The following is a 17,590-nucleotide window of genomic DNA, read 5'->3' on the forward strand; positions in this document are numbered from 1 at the left end:
ATATTCCTTTTTCTATATGCTTGAAGGAATAAAAAAATGTTGCTGATTTTCCATGATTAATTTTTACATGGCTAGACTATAAATTCTTTTGTTAAATCTTTGTAGATAATTCTCTAGGATTTTCTAGGCACACAGAAAGTGATTACCAACTTGGACTTGCTAATAAGTATGTACACCCAATGCTTATGCATCATGCCAGTTCACAAGTTAGAGATTTCCGAAGAGTACCAAACTTTAACTGTGATACTTTCCTTGCTCCCACAATCAGTTTAACCATGGTTCAACTGCATTGCTTAGACACAAGAGGAAAGAGAACTCATCAGTGTGGGTTCTTAAGGAAGTAGGCAGCACACTCCTAAGATTTTCACCAGAGAAACCAAGACTGAAATCAAGAGGGGCCCACCATTCAGACTGTGGCCATTCAAATGACCTGGAAAGCACAGACATTTCAAACATCTCACTAAGAACTATATCGCAGTAAACTCAGGTATTCTTTCAACATGGGGAGAAGGAAGATCTAAACAAGAACGAAAGAGCTAACTTAAGGCTAACTGTAACTTATAGGAAGCCAAAAACAATGCTCTGGGTTTTTTTTTTTGTTTGTTTGTTTTGTTTTAATTCAGTTAGAATAAGATTCCTTTTAAAAGTTCACTAACTGAGCTTTCAAAAATATTAACATTCAATTTCATAAGTAATTAAGTTGTGGGCACATCTGTCACTAGGGCTAATTAAAAGGACAGGTTCACTTGTGCCCTGGAAGTTAAGTGTAGCCCAGGGAGAGGACTGCAGCTAGTGAAACCCACATCTATGCTAGCAACATTTAGCTACACTCAGAGAACACTGATGAAGTATCAGTAAGGACTTCATTCCTACTGGGCAATGGCAGTGAAAAAGAAGGTCTACTTCTGAAATGCTTCTAGACAGCTTGAGACCTACCTTATTTTTAACAATGGTTCAACCCTTAAAATATCATGAAACAGGATATTTAGAAATTCTTCAGGATCTAGGAGAAAAAAAAACCTAAGTGAATCACAGAGAAAATTTAAAAACCATTCTATTCTTTAAGAGAGACATATTTCTACAATGAAATTAATTTCGTTCATTTAATATTATTTCAATTAAAAGTTTAGTTATTTCATTACTTTTTCATTTGTTGTCATGCTACCCTATTTAACAAAATATACTCATTCACACACAGTGAAATCATTTTTATGTCTTTTGGGGGTTCAGTAGAATAATACCTGATATATGCCCTATTTTTTTCTTCTATTAAAGTAATAGCCATGTGTATAAATGCCACAGCTGGTTATAGTATACTGTTAACAAACTTAAATTCAGGAGTTGAATCTGAGCAAATTCTTCAGTTGTGAGCAGACAGAAGTGCTGGCCAGCTGCTCCACAGCCCCTTTCAACAGGGAGCACAGAGAGAAACTGAGTGCTGGGGACACTCCCTATCACAGGAAGTGAAGCAGCTCCAAACAGCACTGCTGGGAACAAGGACAGCTCTTTACTTGATCATCTTCTGTAGAGCCAGCCGGCTGGCCTCTTAAAGACTTCTTTCACATCACATCACTTTAGAAAAATCACAAAATCAGGAGAAATATGCATGTCATATAGAAAAGAAACTTTTTCATATTTTTGCAGTGCTGGGAATCAAACCCAAGGCCTCTTACATACTCTACCACTGAGTATACTCCTAGCCCTCTCAAATAATTCTAACTTAAATTTAATCCTCTAAACTAAATAGGTATATTTCAGGAAATAATTTAGCGTATTACTAAATAATAAACTTTTAAGTTATTTTCAATGCATATATTATAAATTAAAAGGGTCACCTTTTTCTTCAGAGGTAAATCCTGATGCAGCCTCAACTTTTTCAAGTATTTTCCTCAGTTTCATAATTTTTGTGGCACACACATATCCATATCTGTTGATGAAAATGAATTAACTGACACTGGCACAGTGAGTTATATGACACATCTTAATAATCAAATACTTTTCATACAATTCTAACATGTTAAAAAAAACAATAAACAAGGCATTTATTTTTAAGAAACAACTGTAGGCTTCTTACAGAAGTTTGAAAAGTGAATGTCTGAGAATTGGAATTGTTCCCAGATACTATTAAACACCTTAAAAATAACCACCATGTACTAATACAATTCTGAACTTTTTTTTAGTTTTTTTATTTGTTTATTATATGTAGAATATTCTTTCTGCAGGCCAGAAGAGGGCACCAGGCCTCATTACAGATGGTTGTGAGCCACCATGTGGTTGCTGGGAATTGAATTCAGGACTTTTGGAAGAGCAGGCAATGCTCTTAACCTCTGAGCCATTTCTTCAGCCCCAATTCTGAACTTTTTATGAAGCCTGGGTGAAGCAATTTTTAAATGGCATTTGCTTATTATATTAAAACACTTATTTTATAAAATAGGATATCCAAATTTTAGAAAGCCCTTCTTATACACAGGATAAAAGACATGGAAAAGGGAATTGATGAGATACTAAAGATCTAAGGTCTGAAACAGTCAACATATTTACGACATTCTCTTTGTTTGACTATAGGAGACCATGGGCTTAAAAAACTAAGTCAGAGCCAGCTAATCATACTGTGTACCTGCTTTTTAGAGTGACTATACACTTACTTGGTAGCTGTTTGCAATCAGCAAACACTAAACACCTACCACTTGTGTAATGCTATATGTTGGGTACCAGAAATACAAAAGGAGATTAAAAAAACCTAACAACAACAAAAAACAAATAAAAAAAAAACCAGGATCTCTGCCTGTGGGCGCTTCCAATACAGAAAGCGAAACCTCTGTCCAAACAACAGATATGACATTTGCAGACACAAGAAATATATCTCAAGTTTCTGAGCTACTGATCTTGCCTTAGCCTCTTGAGCTATCAAGTGCTGGGATCACAGGTATATCCCACGCCTGGAAAGACGCAGCTTGGTCTCGCAGGCCATGCAGCACGAGTTTTCTATGGACTGGCGACAAAAGCAGGGTGACTAGGTTCTGGACTAGCTGGGCAATCATATGCAAAGAACGTTTACTGATGGATTTACTGTACTTTAAAAAGAAGGAAGGTCGTGATAATATGCCTTGTAGTTAAGATTTGACCTGTACTGTTCTAGTGTCATTTACATAGGGAAAGAAAAATCTGAGAGTTTAAAATTTGTGTAAGACAAAATAATTAATATTAAAATCAAAGCACAGCCGGGCGGCGGTGGCGCACGCCTTTAATCCCAGCACTCGGGAGGCAGAGGCAGACGGATCTCTGTGAGTTCGAGACCAGCCTGGTCTACAAGAGCTAGTTCCAGGACAGGCTCCAAAGCTACAGAGAAACCCTGTCTCAAAAAACCAAAAAATAAATAAATAAATAAATAAAATCAAAGCACATAATTAAAGGATAAGATGATTAGAAAAGTAAGGCAAACAATTATCTAGAGAAATTTGTTTCTCTTTTAATTTACTTTCTTAGCTACGTGACACAGTAGGTCATTTGGAATACTCCTTATAGTTCCATATTTTGTTATTTTTAAATATATTAAGTTAATTTTTATTTTCATTGTTAAGTGCATCACAAAGTTTAAATTGATCACAGTTGGACTTTAAATTGTACAGTTTGTTCTCTATGCCCCTAACCTATCTGTTTCCTGATCACTGGATAACCTAACTCTTCACAACGCCTTGTGAAGTCATCACACATCACCGTCATGTATCAGAGTCTTCCTACATGGTCTTTTGCATATTTACAACCACCTTAGTAAAGGAGTAAAAGAAGACCTAATAAATTCTTTTAAACAAACAAAATGCCATGTCACAAATGAGGTGTCATTTGTTTCTAGTGCAATGTCTTTGCTACCTTGTAGTGCATGGTAAAATGTAAATGAGTCCCATCATTTTACAGAATGTACTGTTCTATACACTGCCCAGACTAAAAAACACATAAACAGAGGACGAAGAATAAAGGTTTTAAAAAGTCAGCATTTCATGAGAACTTCTCTTTTTTTACTACATGATACAGAGCATAAATTAATTACTATACAAGAAAACAATAAACAGAACACCAACTAAAGACAAAACACATGTCTTCTACTTACATTCTCAGAGGATTAACTATTTCTGTCCTTAGTAGCTCTTGGGTCTCACTATAATACTCCACATCATTCTTTTCTTTAGGTCTAAGCAACACAGTATCCAGGACAGAACTAAAAGCAAATAAGCTGCAAAATAAAAAAATATTTTCCCCATGTTATAAAAACAATAATATTTGAGAAAGATTCTTAAAGGAGTAGGAAGAGGCAAAGGGATAAAGTGTAGGGAACCACTGGTATAAGAACTCATGGACAGACCGCACAGGCCCTGTGCTCAGCACCCTGCAGATCCGGACCAGAAACACCAAGACTGCGCCATACACGTGAAGGTTGAAAACACACCAGAGAACATTATAAAAGAAGCTTGTTTGCATAAACCAAGAGAGGCCTGGAAATTGGTTACACACACACACAGAAAACATAGGGAGAAAGTCAGAGACTGGTCAAGACCAGATCAGACTAGTCAGGACAAATTCATCTCATTATCATAAGATAGGCATTTCCTTAAAATAACTTGTGAGTGATTAGCAATAAAAATTTGCTGGTATCAAAGAAAATAAATTTAGTTAAAATAAATTTTTATCCATAAATTTAAGGAATATTATAGTAATGCTTGCTTGTTTGTTTAATCAAAAGTATTCCACCAACGAAAAGACCCACCTTTATTCTGCTCTCTACTTTTAAAATTCTAACATCCATACTAACTTCCTAACTCTTGTGGCACAGCCTACAGAGTGGCAGATCCACTTAATTTAACTGGCAGTGCACAACCCTTACGGGTTAATCTTCATAGCCTAAAGATCTTTGCTGTTCAACTTGATCCACTTTAGGGAAAACTACATAAAGGAGGGCAACAGTGATCCCATGGAAAGTAATTTTTAATATTAAGAATTTTTATGATCATCTCGATATTCTAGAACACACGCAGCACGCAATGCCAATAGCTTGCTGCAGGTTACTTGGCACACGTGCAATCATCTACATTGGAGGCAGATGTCCTCAGAGTATCTGTTCACTCATTATTCATTGCAGTATTTTTAGATTAGGTCTTTGGATCTAGGAATAGGATATGAAATTCTTTAGTCACTAAGGACCAAATCTCATGCTCTTTCCTGTCAGCTTTTCTACTCAAAGGCACCTGGCACCTTCTTTCATATACACACACACCTGTCTCCCCTCTCCCCCACACAGCGCTATGTACACTTACTGCAGAAAACAGGAACTTACCAGAATAAAGTTGAGTCTAAGTAACAAGAATTGTAATGGCCCTGGATGCCTTTCTTCTTTCCAATCATTATCTCAAAACCTTCTTTTTCCATCTTTGGTGGAGTATTTTCTTCTACTACTTCACTTAAGTAGCCTCCAAATGCTGAAAAGATAAAAAATAAAAATAATTCTTTTAAATCATGACAGTATATATTCATATGCATGTACATATATATCATTTAAAGTATATTTTTGGCATCCTCTGCATTTTTTTTTACTTTAGTTAACTGATATTTATCTGGACTTATAAAAAATGCGATTATTCACTTTCAACATCATTCCTGTCATATAGAGTTTAGAAAATTAAGTCAATTAAGCATCTGTCAAAGAATATTTTGTTACTTGTCCAAAATGTCTAATTTTCAAGTACAAAAAGAAAACAAGTTTCCAAAATACTCTTCAACATTAAGAAAAATGTTTTTCATAAAGATGGTTTCCCTATTTCCCCCTGCTTGACTCTCACTGTTGTTAAGGGAAAGGCCAGCATCAGCAAGCTAGTGACAATGAGAATTGTCCATCTGTCAAGCCAACTGCATCCCCAGACTGTGTCAGATTTCTTCATAAGGACATCCTGAATGAGGTACTTAAATAGATGCGGAGGGGGAAGTTATTGCTAAAGGGACCACATTTTCATTTCTACCACCCATACTGCCAAAAATTTAATGTCTACAATCAATAAAAGAGAAGAAAAAACACTGCCTTTCACTCTTTAAATCCTAAACACTTTTCCTAACTCTTCTTTCAACATAGTTCCTCTTAGGAGAACTCTCTTATGCACCAACTAAGAATCTTTACCAACTTCGAAACTTGATGAACACGGGCAAGTAAATAAATCATTTAAACACTCTCACCCTCAGATACTGAAAAGTAGAAAGAAACAGTCATTCCAGATGGGTAAATAAATTAAAAGTATCCAATTACCTAAAGAATTACACCTTTCAATCTGATTAGAAACAGGCTGCAAGGACGCAAACCTAGAGTCGGGTCTGCAGCTCTTCAGTTTCACGAACAGGGCCTTCTTCAGGGCGCAGGTGAAGTAGCGCGTGCCCCTGAACGTGCCGTCTGTACAGCCTGCACATTCGTCTTCCTGAAAAAGAAAGGTTTGGGTATATGTTACACCAGGAAGAGCTATGGAGTTTTCACTTTTTCTGAATATCTTTTTCAAATCTTTTCTGAACAGAACAGCACCAAGGAAAAGGGACTGACTAACTGGTGCTTTGGCCTTCAGCTGGTGGTTTAAGAAAATAATTCTTTAGCCCTCCGGGAAGTATTTGATACATTTCCTTTCAAAATACATGCTTAGAACTTCCCTGGTTTACTGAGTTTCCCTGAGCCATTTCAGAAGTATTAAAATCAAGGGGCAGGAGTAGATAAATTACCTAGTTCCTCACCAGCAAGAAGACAAGTGAAAAAAAAAATTAAAAACTATAGTTAGGTAATAGCTAAATTTATTCAAGTTCTCCCTCCTGGTTATGAAATATCACACAGTATACTTTTTAAGACCCAAAAATAAAACCTTCTCCTCTCCCAAAGACTCCAAACATGATGATTAATTTTAAAGTCAGTCCCATCCCTGAACTGACTGCAATGGGCGGAGGCTAAGGAATAAGAAGGAAAGCTGGTCACTGAACTGCTTTCTTTCCTGCATTGTTTGTATGTGGAGACTACATGTTCTAGCCTAAAAATCAATCTATTCCTGGATCATAAACAAACATGAGGAATAAGTGGGTGAGAAGCCTGAGGAATAGCAAAGGGTGAAGGTAAGCAATACTATAATATTTCCTCTACTACCGGCTTTTTTTTTTTTTGAGAAAAAATAACTTCCCAAGAAATTATCTAATAGAGGAAAACCTAGTTTTAAAACCTCACGAAGAAAAGTTTCAAGCCAAGATAAATTACCAGTTCCAGTCCAGCTAGCACATCACTGAGCCCAGGCGGCTGGCCAATCCAACGGATAACCCCATAGAACGGGGGATTCTCTTTCACTTCAGCCAGTGAGCCCACCTCTAGGCCGTATGCATTACCAGAAGAGATGGGCAAAGGTGGACTCTCCTGGACAGGTGTGCTGTTCAGCTCACCCATCACAGACTGCACTGATAGTGACAGTGAGCTGTGAGCAATGCTGCCGTTAGTATTGGGCATCTTCGTCAGGCTGAACGGTAGAGAGTGAAATCTGTTCTCGCTGGATAAGGAGTTCACGGAAGGAGGTTGTGGTGGAGGTGATGAATGTCCAAAGTCTGGAGACAGCTCTGTAAGTGACTTTGCAGGATCTTCTGCAACTATGAAAAGTTGTCCTTAATTAGAAAAGGCTGTTCAAGAACATTAAATATGACTGCATCTCTAAAAACAATACGAAGTTCTAGTCTAACTGATCACATGATCCCTTTGCAAGTCTGCTTGAAAGTAGACTCAACCTTGAATAGGACATTTCTACAATCTCCTCTAAGGCTCAGGGATAGTGCAGAAGAGAGCAGAGGAAAGAAAAAGCTTAAGAGAGTGAGTGAGTTCAGCGGGAGAAAAGCTTTCAGTTTAAGAGGTGAAGAGCAGTCAGCCAGACCATTAAACTGGAGGAACTAGAAGGATTTCCAGGTAATTAACCTGCACAGATGAAGGAAATAAATACATGAAAGGAGAATGATATCTAAGAAACAAGGAAAGGTAGTATGTTTTAAAGACAGTAAGATAGGCAAGTCTTTAAATGAGTCCCTTTATTTCTAGAAACATTTGATCCTAAGCATATATATTAAGAGATAAGAACAAACTGCTGGGCATAGTGGTGTACACTTTTAATCTCAACACTCAGGAACCAGAAGCAGGTGAGTCTCTGTGAGTTAGAGGCCAGTCTGGTCAACAGAGCAAGTTCTAGGACAGCCAGGACTTTTATACAGAGAAACCCTGTCTTGGGTAAAAAAACAAAGCAAAACAAAACCCAGACTACTAACATATTTCAAATGTATCCTCAACCCTAATAACAGTGTAGTTCAAACTATGTTTAATATTTTAGTTCAGCAGTATTGTCATATTAGCTATGATCTATTCACTGTTTCCAAAATTAACAAATATTGGTGAAAAAGTCATTTCCCTTTACATATTAAACAGAGGTTATCATTATAAAGAGGACTAAAATTATAGATTACCTTCATCAATGTACCATGGATTTTTAGATTTGGATTGTTGTTGTGAGTCAACAGATGACCCATTTAAGGTATAAAATAATTCAGATCTGTTTCTACTTCCAGGGTCTGAGGTAGATCCTATGGAACAAGAAAAGTTCCTTTTTTAAAAAGCCAATATGTTACAAAAAGAAATTTTATAAATAAATTAACATGCGTATGGTATAACAACTGCTCACACAACTAATATACATATTCATAGTATTGTATTGTCTTCAGCTTTAAAAGTTTGGTAACTAGTCAACACAGAAGAGAGTAGGAGTTATAAAATTAATATAAAAGTTAGCCGTTTACATTAAAGCTTCAAGAAACCATTCTGGTGGTCAGTGGTGACACAAACCTTTAATCCCAGCACTTAGTAGAGGCAGGCATGTCTGAGTCTGAGGCCATCCTGATCTATTGAGCAAGTTCCAGGACACTACAGACTATCTAGAGAAACCTGGACTCAAAGAAAAGCATTCCATGTAGTCTACTGTTCAGTGTCACCTCTACTTTAATTTGATGAAATTACTGGCTCACAAATTTAACCTCTATCATCCATACCATAGAACAGTGGTTTTCCACCTTCCTAATTCTGCCACCCTTTAATACAATACCTCATGCTGTGGCAAACCCCAACCAGAAAATTATTTTCGTTGTTACTTCATAACTGCAATTTTGTCACTGTCATGAATTGTAATATAAATATCTTTGTTTTCCAATGGTCTTAAACGACCCCAATAAAAGGGTCATTCAAACCCCAAAGGGGTCACGACCCACAGGATGAAACCCCATTCCAGTAGAGAACATGTAATTGTCATCTGTTAGCTTCCACATACCTCATAGGCTTATAGCTGCAGTCCTTAACCTGTAGGTAGCGACCCCTTTGGGGGTCACATATCAGACATCCTGCATATCAGATATTTATATTATGATCATAACAGTAGCAAAATACAGTTATGAAGTAGCAACAATGGTTGGGGGTCACCACAACATGAGGAACTGTATTAAAGGGTCACAACATTAGGAAAGTTGAGAACCATTGGTTTATAGGGTGACTGATAAATAAGGAGAAATTATACCTGCATCACAAACAGTTACAGACACTTCCCTGCCTCTGTATTAACTACAAAGACACTTCATTGGTGATCAGTAGGAATTCGACAGCACATAGTGAAGCCAACTGTTTCTTAATGTAAAGCAAAAAGCTCTGCACCCCATAGCTTAACTCACACTTTATGTGGTGTACACTTGTAGCCAGCTACTCAGAAAGCTGATCACCAGAGTCCAGAAGTTTAAAGTCAGCACAGGAAACTTAGCAAGATGCTCATCCACAAACAAGAAATCTATAGCTTTTTTATATCTGAGAGCAGTGATCTTATGGTATCTTTTCTGTGTGTATGACATGTGGGTTTGTCTGCAGGTGTGTGTGTGTGTGTGTGTTAGTCCTCAAGATCCATCTTGTTGATTTTTGTTTTCTTTTGAAGACGTTCTCCATTAGCCTGAAATTTGTCAATTAAGATAGGCATGCTGGCTGGCTAGTTAATAGCTAGCAAGTCTCAGTATTTTCCATGTCTCCATGTCCCTAGTATCAGGTCCAAAGGAAACTCCATTTCCTCCAACCCCAAAGGGCTATAGGAGGATTTCTGGTGGTTAGACAAAAAGCACTCCTTAGGAACTGTGAAGTCAATTCCTCTCTACCAAAAGGAGTCATTTCCCTAATCACTGGCAGAAGAGACATGGTCATCTGTAGCATCTATTAGCATTAGCAAAGTACATTCTGGCCTCCAGGCTCCACCAATATCACAAGTACCTGTTACACATTTCACAGCCCATCCTAGCTTTTCTCACCTCTTCCCTACCTTAAATTCTCTCCACCTCATGGGTTCCCTACCCCCAGCTACCCATTTGTTCTTCATATAAAGGCAGGATTTCCCCCTGCCCCCACTATTCTCACTTCTCTTGCAGATAGTCCTGGTTATGTCCAATCCTTCCTTCCTCCCTCCTTTCTTTCTTCCCTCCCTTCCTCCCTCCCTCCCTCCCTCCCTTTCTCTCTCTCCCCCTTTAGGGTTTTTCGGCTGGAACTTGCTCTGTCAACCAGGCTGGCCTCAAACACAGAAATCTACCTGCCTTTGCCTCCTGAGTGCTGGGACTGAAGGAATGTAACACCGCCAACTGTTCTCTCTCTCTCTTATCCAAATAAAAATCTCCCTCCACAACTCATAGGCTGGCCATTTCAGTGGTTTCTTTACTGCATCCTCTCTTAAAATCACGTACATAAAATTTTAGTTTACATAAAGTGTAGGAACAAATTATATGTACGTGTATATATATATACATATATGTGTATATATGTGTATATATATTATATATATATATATATATATAACATATAGCTTGTTTAACATCTTGGAGAATCAGATTATCATGTAAACTACCAAGAATGGCCTCCATACCTGTAACCTTTGGTTTATTATGACTAGATGAACCTTTGTCACCAACACCTCTTGACATAAAGGCAAGTTTGGGAGGCCTCCTTTCCGGTGTCATGCTCTCTGAAACAGTAAACATACTTTTTAAATATATACATAAGTTCATATGGAAGAAAAATAGTTTAGAAAACAATGACAATAGCATAAAAAACAAATCCTTTTCAACAAAAAAGCACAATCTTTATAGTCTTACAGATTCTCTTTAAAGACTCCACAGCACTGAAAAGTAATTTCTCAGGTGAAAAAAACATCAACACTGTACTTAAAAATGTAATTTCTGTAAGAAAATATAATCATCAGTTATCAAAATGCTTTAATTTTTGAAAAGTTAGTCAGATGCAGTCAATTTTATTTGAAGTTTTAAAAGCTTTAAAGAAAACCTTATTCATAATTTTTGTTACATTTTCCAGATCAGCATGCCCAGCACAATCCTACACATTACAGTGTTTTACGCTCAAGCATTTATGGAGGGTGCCAAGATAAACATGGACAATTTATTTACTGTAAAAACCGGAGCCTTTACATGCCCACGTGCCTGGATAACCTCTAAACAATGTGATGCACTAAGCTGACTTGATAAAACTTTCTCAGCCACCCAAGTAAGTATGCTGGATCAGTGTATTTCACAGAACACAGCTTTGTAAAACCCTGGGTAGGAGACAAATCAGAGGTAGGAATGCATTGAATACTAAGTATGTTTCCACCTTTAAACACAACATGCACTAAGAATAACACAGATATGTATACAAACAAATGCAAACAGGAAAAGCAGAGAATTACACACAAATCAATAATGCAGAAAGCCAGAGATACAGAACTAAATTTTTTGAAGGAAGCATTCCAAGTTTCACTTCAAAGCACAGGTAACAAAACAGCCTGGCAAACTTCTTTTAAATTCAAAGATCTTCCTAAATATTAAAACCTGGTAACACTCATCCAACACTCATAACACTGATCAAATAAAAACAGCAGAGTCAAGATGAAAGGCTTCCCCTCAGGAAGTTTAACAGCACAGCCATGAAGTGCAATACAATTGCTGAGCCCATACCTGATAAAGCTGTTATCAGCCAAAACAGTATCACACACAGTGGAATTTTGAGGACAAAAAGAAAAAATAGGAAAATTTTTATAAATTAAACATAAAAAGGTAACAAAAGAGTCATACTCAATTAACTGTATGTAAATAATGCTTGATATCTTTTTTCATGACTGGAGGAGGACGAAAATAGATATTAAACTATATATCTTAAACATTTCAAAATATGATCAAATAGAATACTGAGATATCATTTCAATTAAAAATATACTAACCATAATTTTAAAAATGATACAATGAAAGAAATACTACAAATGTTTTATGACATTACCATTCAGATATTTACAAATGTCATCTATGACAGTTTTTGTAGAAAAAATAACTATCACTGGAGGAAGGTTCCAAATTAGAGCATATAAGCTGACTAAAGATAACTAATACCCACTGTCAATTGTAACTAAGAATATGTAACTCCATTTGAAAAGAGACCACAACCATATGGATACCACAATATATGTAGATTACACAGGTTGGGTCATTATAACAAATGCAGCCAGGGGTCCTCCCTTTGTACTCTGTCAAGATGGCCAAGCAAATTATCCCCAAAAGGATGAGGCATGATGCCAGCTCTGCTAGTGATGCTGGAGGTGATGCTCCAAGTTCCAGGAGTGTGAAAACTAGCTATCCCTCCACCAAAGACTAGGGGATAGGGTCTGTTTGGATGGAAGCTTCATTCCAGCCCCTGGCATCCATATATCCAAAGAGTCTGGAATGTTCAGATGGAAGCTCCATCCCGAGCCTCCCCCTCCAATTGCCTCAGACCAGACTCCACCCCTGAGAAAGCCCACCAAACGATGACCCCTCCCCAGAGATGCTCAAGACCACTCCTACAGGGTATTTAAACTGCTTCCCTGAGAACAAACACGTGGTTTTCTAGTCTTTCTTTCCCCTCTCCTCTCTGGAGGACTAGAAAAGCCATCCAGGAGCATGGTATCTATTAAACCTGGGCTTTTTCTAATTCGGTTTGATCTGGTCTGATTTGGCTTATTGCGTCAGTGGAAAGGCTTATGGGGTGCAGAAACTTTTCATCTGGAGGTTCCACCAAGGGGCTGTTTTTCTCACTGCCTGGGGCCTCGTGGTGGGGAAACACCCTTCTCCCCTGCTCCTGCTCTCAGCCATGTTCTGTTCAAGGGAATTTCCTATACCCCCTATTTTTGATCCAATGCTTACCACAGTGGATGCACTGCACTAGGCTTTGGGTCCGGGCATAGACTTGCGAAATGGGCACCTGCAATTCAAAGCCTGATCCCCAAACACCATTGGGTTGCCTTTTACAAATCTTTCTAAAGCTGTGTGACACCAATGTCCTAAATGCCTAAAAATTTGTGCTGGCATGGGGACCAGTGGACAGAACTCCCATATGCCCATGAATTCTGGTTACTGCAATCCCTACCTTCCCTCAGTGGCCAGTGTCTCACAGCACCTGTCTTAGTTACCAGGGTCATGGCGCCTGCAGATTCCCACCTATCTGGGAATTGGAATCCTGAAAGTTCTGCCCTGACCATGCTGCTGGAGACACTGGCCACTGCATGCACACACACACACACGCACACACACACACACACACACACACACACACTTCTCTTGCTGTCTGTCTGCATCTCTGCACTCCTGTCTCTCTCATTCCTGGCACGTGATCTGGTCATGCTGGGATTCTCCCTGCAACGGATCTGTTCCCCCTGCCCCACTACTCTGACTTGCATAGGTGTTCCATCCTTGTGTCTCTGTTCTCCCTTACAGCATCTACTGATCTAGCCCTCCATGGGACCACCTGTGCGCTCGCCTGGCTCCTGCAGCCTACTCCAGGATTCTTAAGTTGGTCAGCTGACACAGTTTCCTGGAAAAATTTTGTTCATCTATTAATAAATACATGTAAATAATGTGGTCACAGTATGCTTGCTTTATGCCTGTGTGTGTTTGTGTGCATGTTTTAAAATCTGTAAAACTTGTAACTCCAGATTACATGCGCTGGTCCCACCAACAAAATATTCCTCTCCCATATGCTTTGACTTACAATGTATTTCTGTATAATTCCTTCCCTGTTCATAAAAAAAAACAAGATTTATAACAATGTAGATTTACTGAGATATTAAGGCTGTACCTCTACATTCATGTACAAGAACACATGTTGCTGGCAGTCAGATTTTTTTTAAGTTACGTTTGATTTATTCATTTACATTTTTGATGGCAGTCAGATTTTTTTAACTTAAGACTAAACCCCTTGATATTGATTTAAAACACTAAATTGTTTACAAAGTTAAAACTTGGTTCTGCCTTCTACAGATTAGGATTATACTGTCTTAGAACCACAGCTAAAAAACTAGATATTCCTTCTAATCTTCTTGCCTCTACTAACACTGGTAAGCTGTAACTGTCTGGGTAAACTCTATGTCCAAATTTAACTTCTATCTGTCTAATTTAGATATCCCTGACAGGAAAAGGTACCCTGATCCTCAGGTGCCTTTACAGATCTGAGAATATGCTGCTGAGGATGTGGAAAAACTGGGTCATTCATATATTTCCAGTGGTCATGTGACACCATACAATCATGCTGTAAAACAAGTGTAGCTGTTTCTCTAAAATCTTACTGTAAATAGTGGTACCCTGTGTGGACAGATCAAGTTCCTTTCAGAAGCCACAGTCTCAGCTGGTGGTGGGGTTTCATACCCACTCCCCAATCCCTGCAGGCTGGGATTTTGTCTGCACTGAAGCTGCACAGGTCGTGAACACATCATCACAATTCCTGCAAAATTATATATACAACTGCCCTGCTGCATCCAGAAAATTCTGTTTTCTTGAAGTTGACCTCTATGTCTAGCTCATAAGAACTTTCTGCCCTCTCTTCTGCAAAGTCCCTGAGCCTTGGTGGGAGGAGTGCAAATGTACGTGCCCACTTAAGGCTGAGTACTCCACAGTCTCTTATTCTTTGTACCTGAACCAGTTGAAGGTCTCTGTGTTGACATCTATTGCAGGAAGAAGCTTTTCTTAGGGTTGAGATGTACTGGCCTATGGCTATATTATCAATTATATCAATTATACTGCTACAAAACTTACCTTTTTTTAAAGGTCATGAACTATGAAGACATGCAACACAAAGAAAAAAAACTGATCGGGAAGGATACAGAAATTATGAGCTTGGGATCAGCCTCAGGAGGAAAGGGTCCCACTAAATGACTTCCTTTTCAAATTTCTGTGAATGTGCACATACTGTGAAGTCTGAGTTGTTGTTGATAGTTGCATTATACTCTTAACCTTCACAATGACAGAAGCAGCTCAATGTATTACTTTAAATGCATTACTCGAAATGCATACTTTAGGAGTGTCACAAACTGGCATACTTCATCACAACTTTACAAACCTGGATGTGCTGTCGCAGCAGCTTTAATGATTTGGACCATCAGAAATAGCAGTGCAAAGAGGGACACTTTTATAGCAGGGTGAAGCAAAGGTTTCCAGATACCAACAGTAAGAAATATTTCACTGGGGAGAATTCTTCCCAAATCTCACCAACTGTTCAGCTGCTCCAAAAAACAATCTTTCCTACGTGCTAGAAATGTTAATTCTGTCCCACAAATGGATGTAATTGGGCAAGAAAAAATAAACTAAGGAACTAAAGGAGACACTGTCATGCTTTTTCCCCTCAAGAAAAGAATGTTAATGATACAAAATATAGATGAAGCTTATTCAAATATACCAAATTAATTTTCATTTAAACAATTTTACTTTTTAAAAGTCTATTTGCAAGCTTTATTTTGTTGGCAAATACGTGTAATTTATGTGTATAAAAGCAGTATCATTCTTAATTATCTACTATTCAAGGTTTATGAATATCAATAGCTATAAAAGAGAAACAGCATTCTTTTCCTTTCTTACCACTGCTCTAAACCAGTAATAACATCAATGACAAGCAGGAATCTTGAAGATCTTGACAAGGGACTCCCAAGTCATGAAACTCATGTTTTGTTTTGTTTTTTGTTATTTTAATTCTATACCAGTGTTGAAATAGAAGACAATTAAAATGTTTTTAAGGTGGGTACTGCTAAAAAAAATTTCCTTGTAAGGTTACAGCCCAATTCCAAAATGGTTTTACTTTTCTTCTTTCTATTTATTATGTGCTACTGCAGAATCTAAGACAATTTACAGTTCAAACAAATTTAGAGTTGGAATATAAACATATATTAGTCACATATATACATATATAAAGAAAGAAAGCTGTAAATTTGGGGGAGGGAACACATCAATCTTTAATTTACAGAGGACTGAAAGCACGCAACCAACTCTGCATCCCTGAGCTTCACAGCTCAGGAATCTTCTTCCTTCTTTTTTTAAAAATATTTTATTTATTTATTATGTATACAATAGTCTGTCTGTGTGTCTGCCTGCAGGCCAAAAGAGGGCAGCAGATCTCATTTCAGATGGTTGTGAGCCACCATGTGGTTGCTGGGAATTGAACTCAGAACCTTTGGAAGAGTAGGCAGTGCTTTTAGCCACTGAGCCATCTCTCGAGCCCCTCTTCTTCCTTCTTGAATAGTTATACTAACAATGATTTTCCCAATCCCACAACATACTTTATTCAGCTATAAAATGTAAAACCCAAAACAATGCAATTAAGATAGCTAAAAATTGACAATTAATTCACACAAAATGCCACAGGTTTTAAGGTGTCAAAAGCACCATTGGACAGTTCCCTGAAAAAAAATCCTTTAAAAAATGCCCATATTTGTTTGCTAACTAAAGTGGAATTTGTGGGATATTGTGAAATCAGTGAGATATGACTATAGAGAAGCAGTATTATCCTGAATTGGCTCCTGTGAAAAAATCCATAAATAAAAGAAAGAATTGCAAGGGCTTCTTCCCAGCCATTCAGCAAGTTAGCATTATAAAATCAGCATAACTCTCCACCTTTTAGAACAGGCCCTTTTAATTCAACTCCCAAATAATTTCTTGTGTGTGCTGCTCAAATGTCTCCTGCAGAGGTCTGTGGGAGCACACAAATGTGACAGAGCAGCACCCCATCTTCTTTACTCCTTGTATGACCATTCTCCAGCCTCATCACCATCTTACTGGCCACAGGTTCTGTTCATTTACTATCTACATAGATTCTGTTCGTTTACTATCTATCTCAGCTTATTAGATGAAAGTTCTACATAGGAATTACTTTATTTTAAAGTTTTTTAGTTAATTTATCACTCGTGTGTGTGTGTGTGTGTGTGTCCGCACATGCACCCACGTGCCATAGCATGCATGTGTAGATCAGATGACAATCTGCAGGAGTCATTCTCTCCTCCTACCATGTGAGTTCCAGGAATCAGTCTTGAGGGCAGTGCTCTACCCACTGAGCCATCTTGAGGGCAGTGCTCTACCCACTGAGCCATCTTGAGGGCAGTGCTCTACCCACTGAGCCATCTTGCTAGCCCTAATCACCACTTTTGTTCAGTGCTGAGACTGGAGCTTACAGCTTCATTCAAGTCTTCTAACCATG

At 38.0% G+C, this 17,590-nt stretch overlaps 1 protein-coding gene across 7 annotated transcripts in view; it reads right to left on the bottom strand.

Annotated features, from left to right (window-relative positions):
• Positions 1–17,590, bottom strand: part of Cyld (CYLD lysine 63 deubiquitinase) — a 44,815-nt gene that overhangs the window by 12,574 nt on the left and 14,651 nt on the right. For 5 of the 7 annotated variants that reach the window (XM_038312455.1, XM_038312461.1, XM_038312459.1 and 2 more), the window contains 9 exons: positions 12,061–12,069; positions 10,977–11,075; positions 8,506–8,622; positions 7,268–7,647; positions 6,290–6,455; positions 5,330–5,471; positions 4,109–4,231; positions 1,836–1,927; positions 937–1,003 (listed from right to left, as the gene is read on the bottom strand). In XM_038312455.1, coding sequence (XP_038168383.1) covers positions 937–1,003; positions 1,836–1,927; positions 4,109–4,231; positions 5,330–5,471; positions 6,290–6,455; positions 7,268–7,647; positions 8,506–8,622; positions 10,977–11,075; positions 12,061–12,069 — 1,195 coding nt within the window. The remainder of the gene's footprint in view (positions 1–936; positions 1,004–1,835; positions 1,928–4,108; positions 4,232–5,329; positions 5,472–6,289; positions 6,456–7,267; positions 7,648–8,505; positions 8,623–10,976; positions 11,076–12,060; positions 12,070–17,590) is intronic. The other 2 variants (XM_038312457.1, XM_038312458.1) reach the window with 2 other exon arrangements.

Source organism: Arvicola amphibius, chromosome 15 (assembly GCF_903992535.2).
Source record: "Arvicola amphibius chromosome 15, mArvAmp1.2, whole genome shotgun sequence".
Lineage (NCBI taxonomy): Eukaryota > Metazoa > Chordata > Mammalia > Rodentia > Cricetidae > Arvicola > Arvicola amphibius.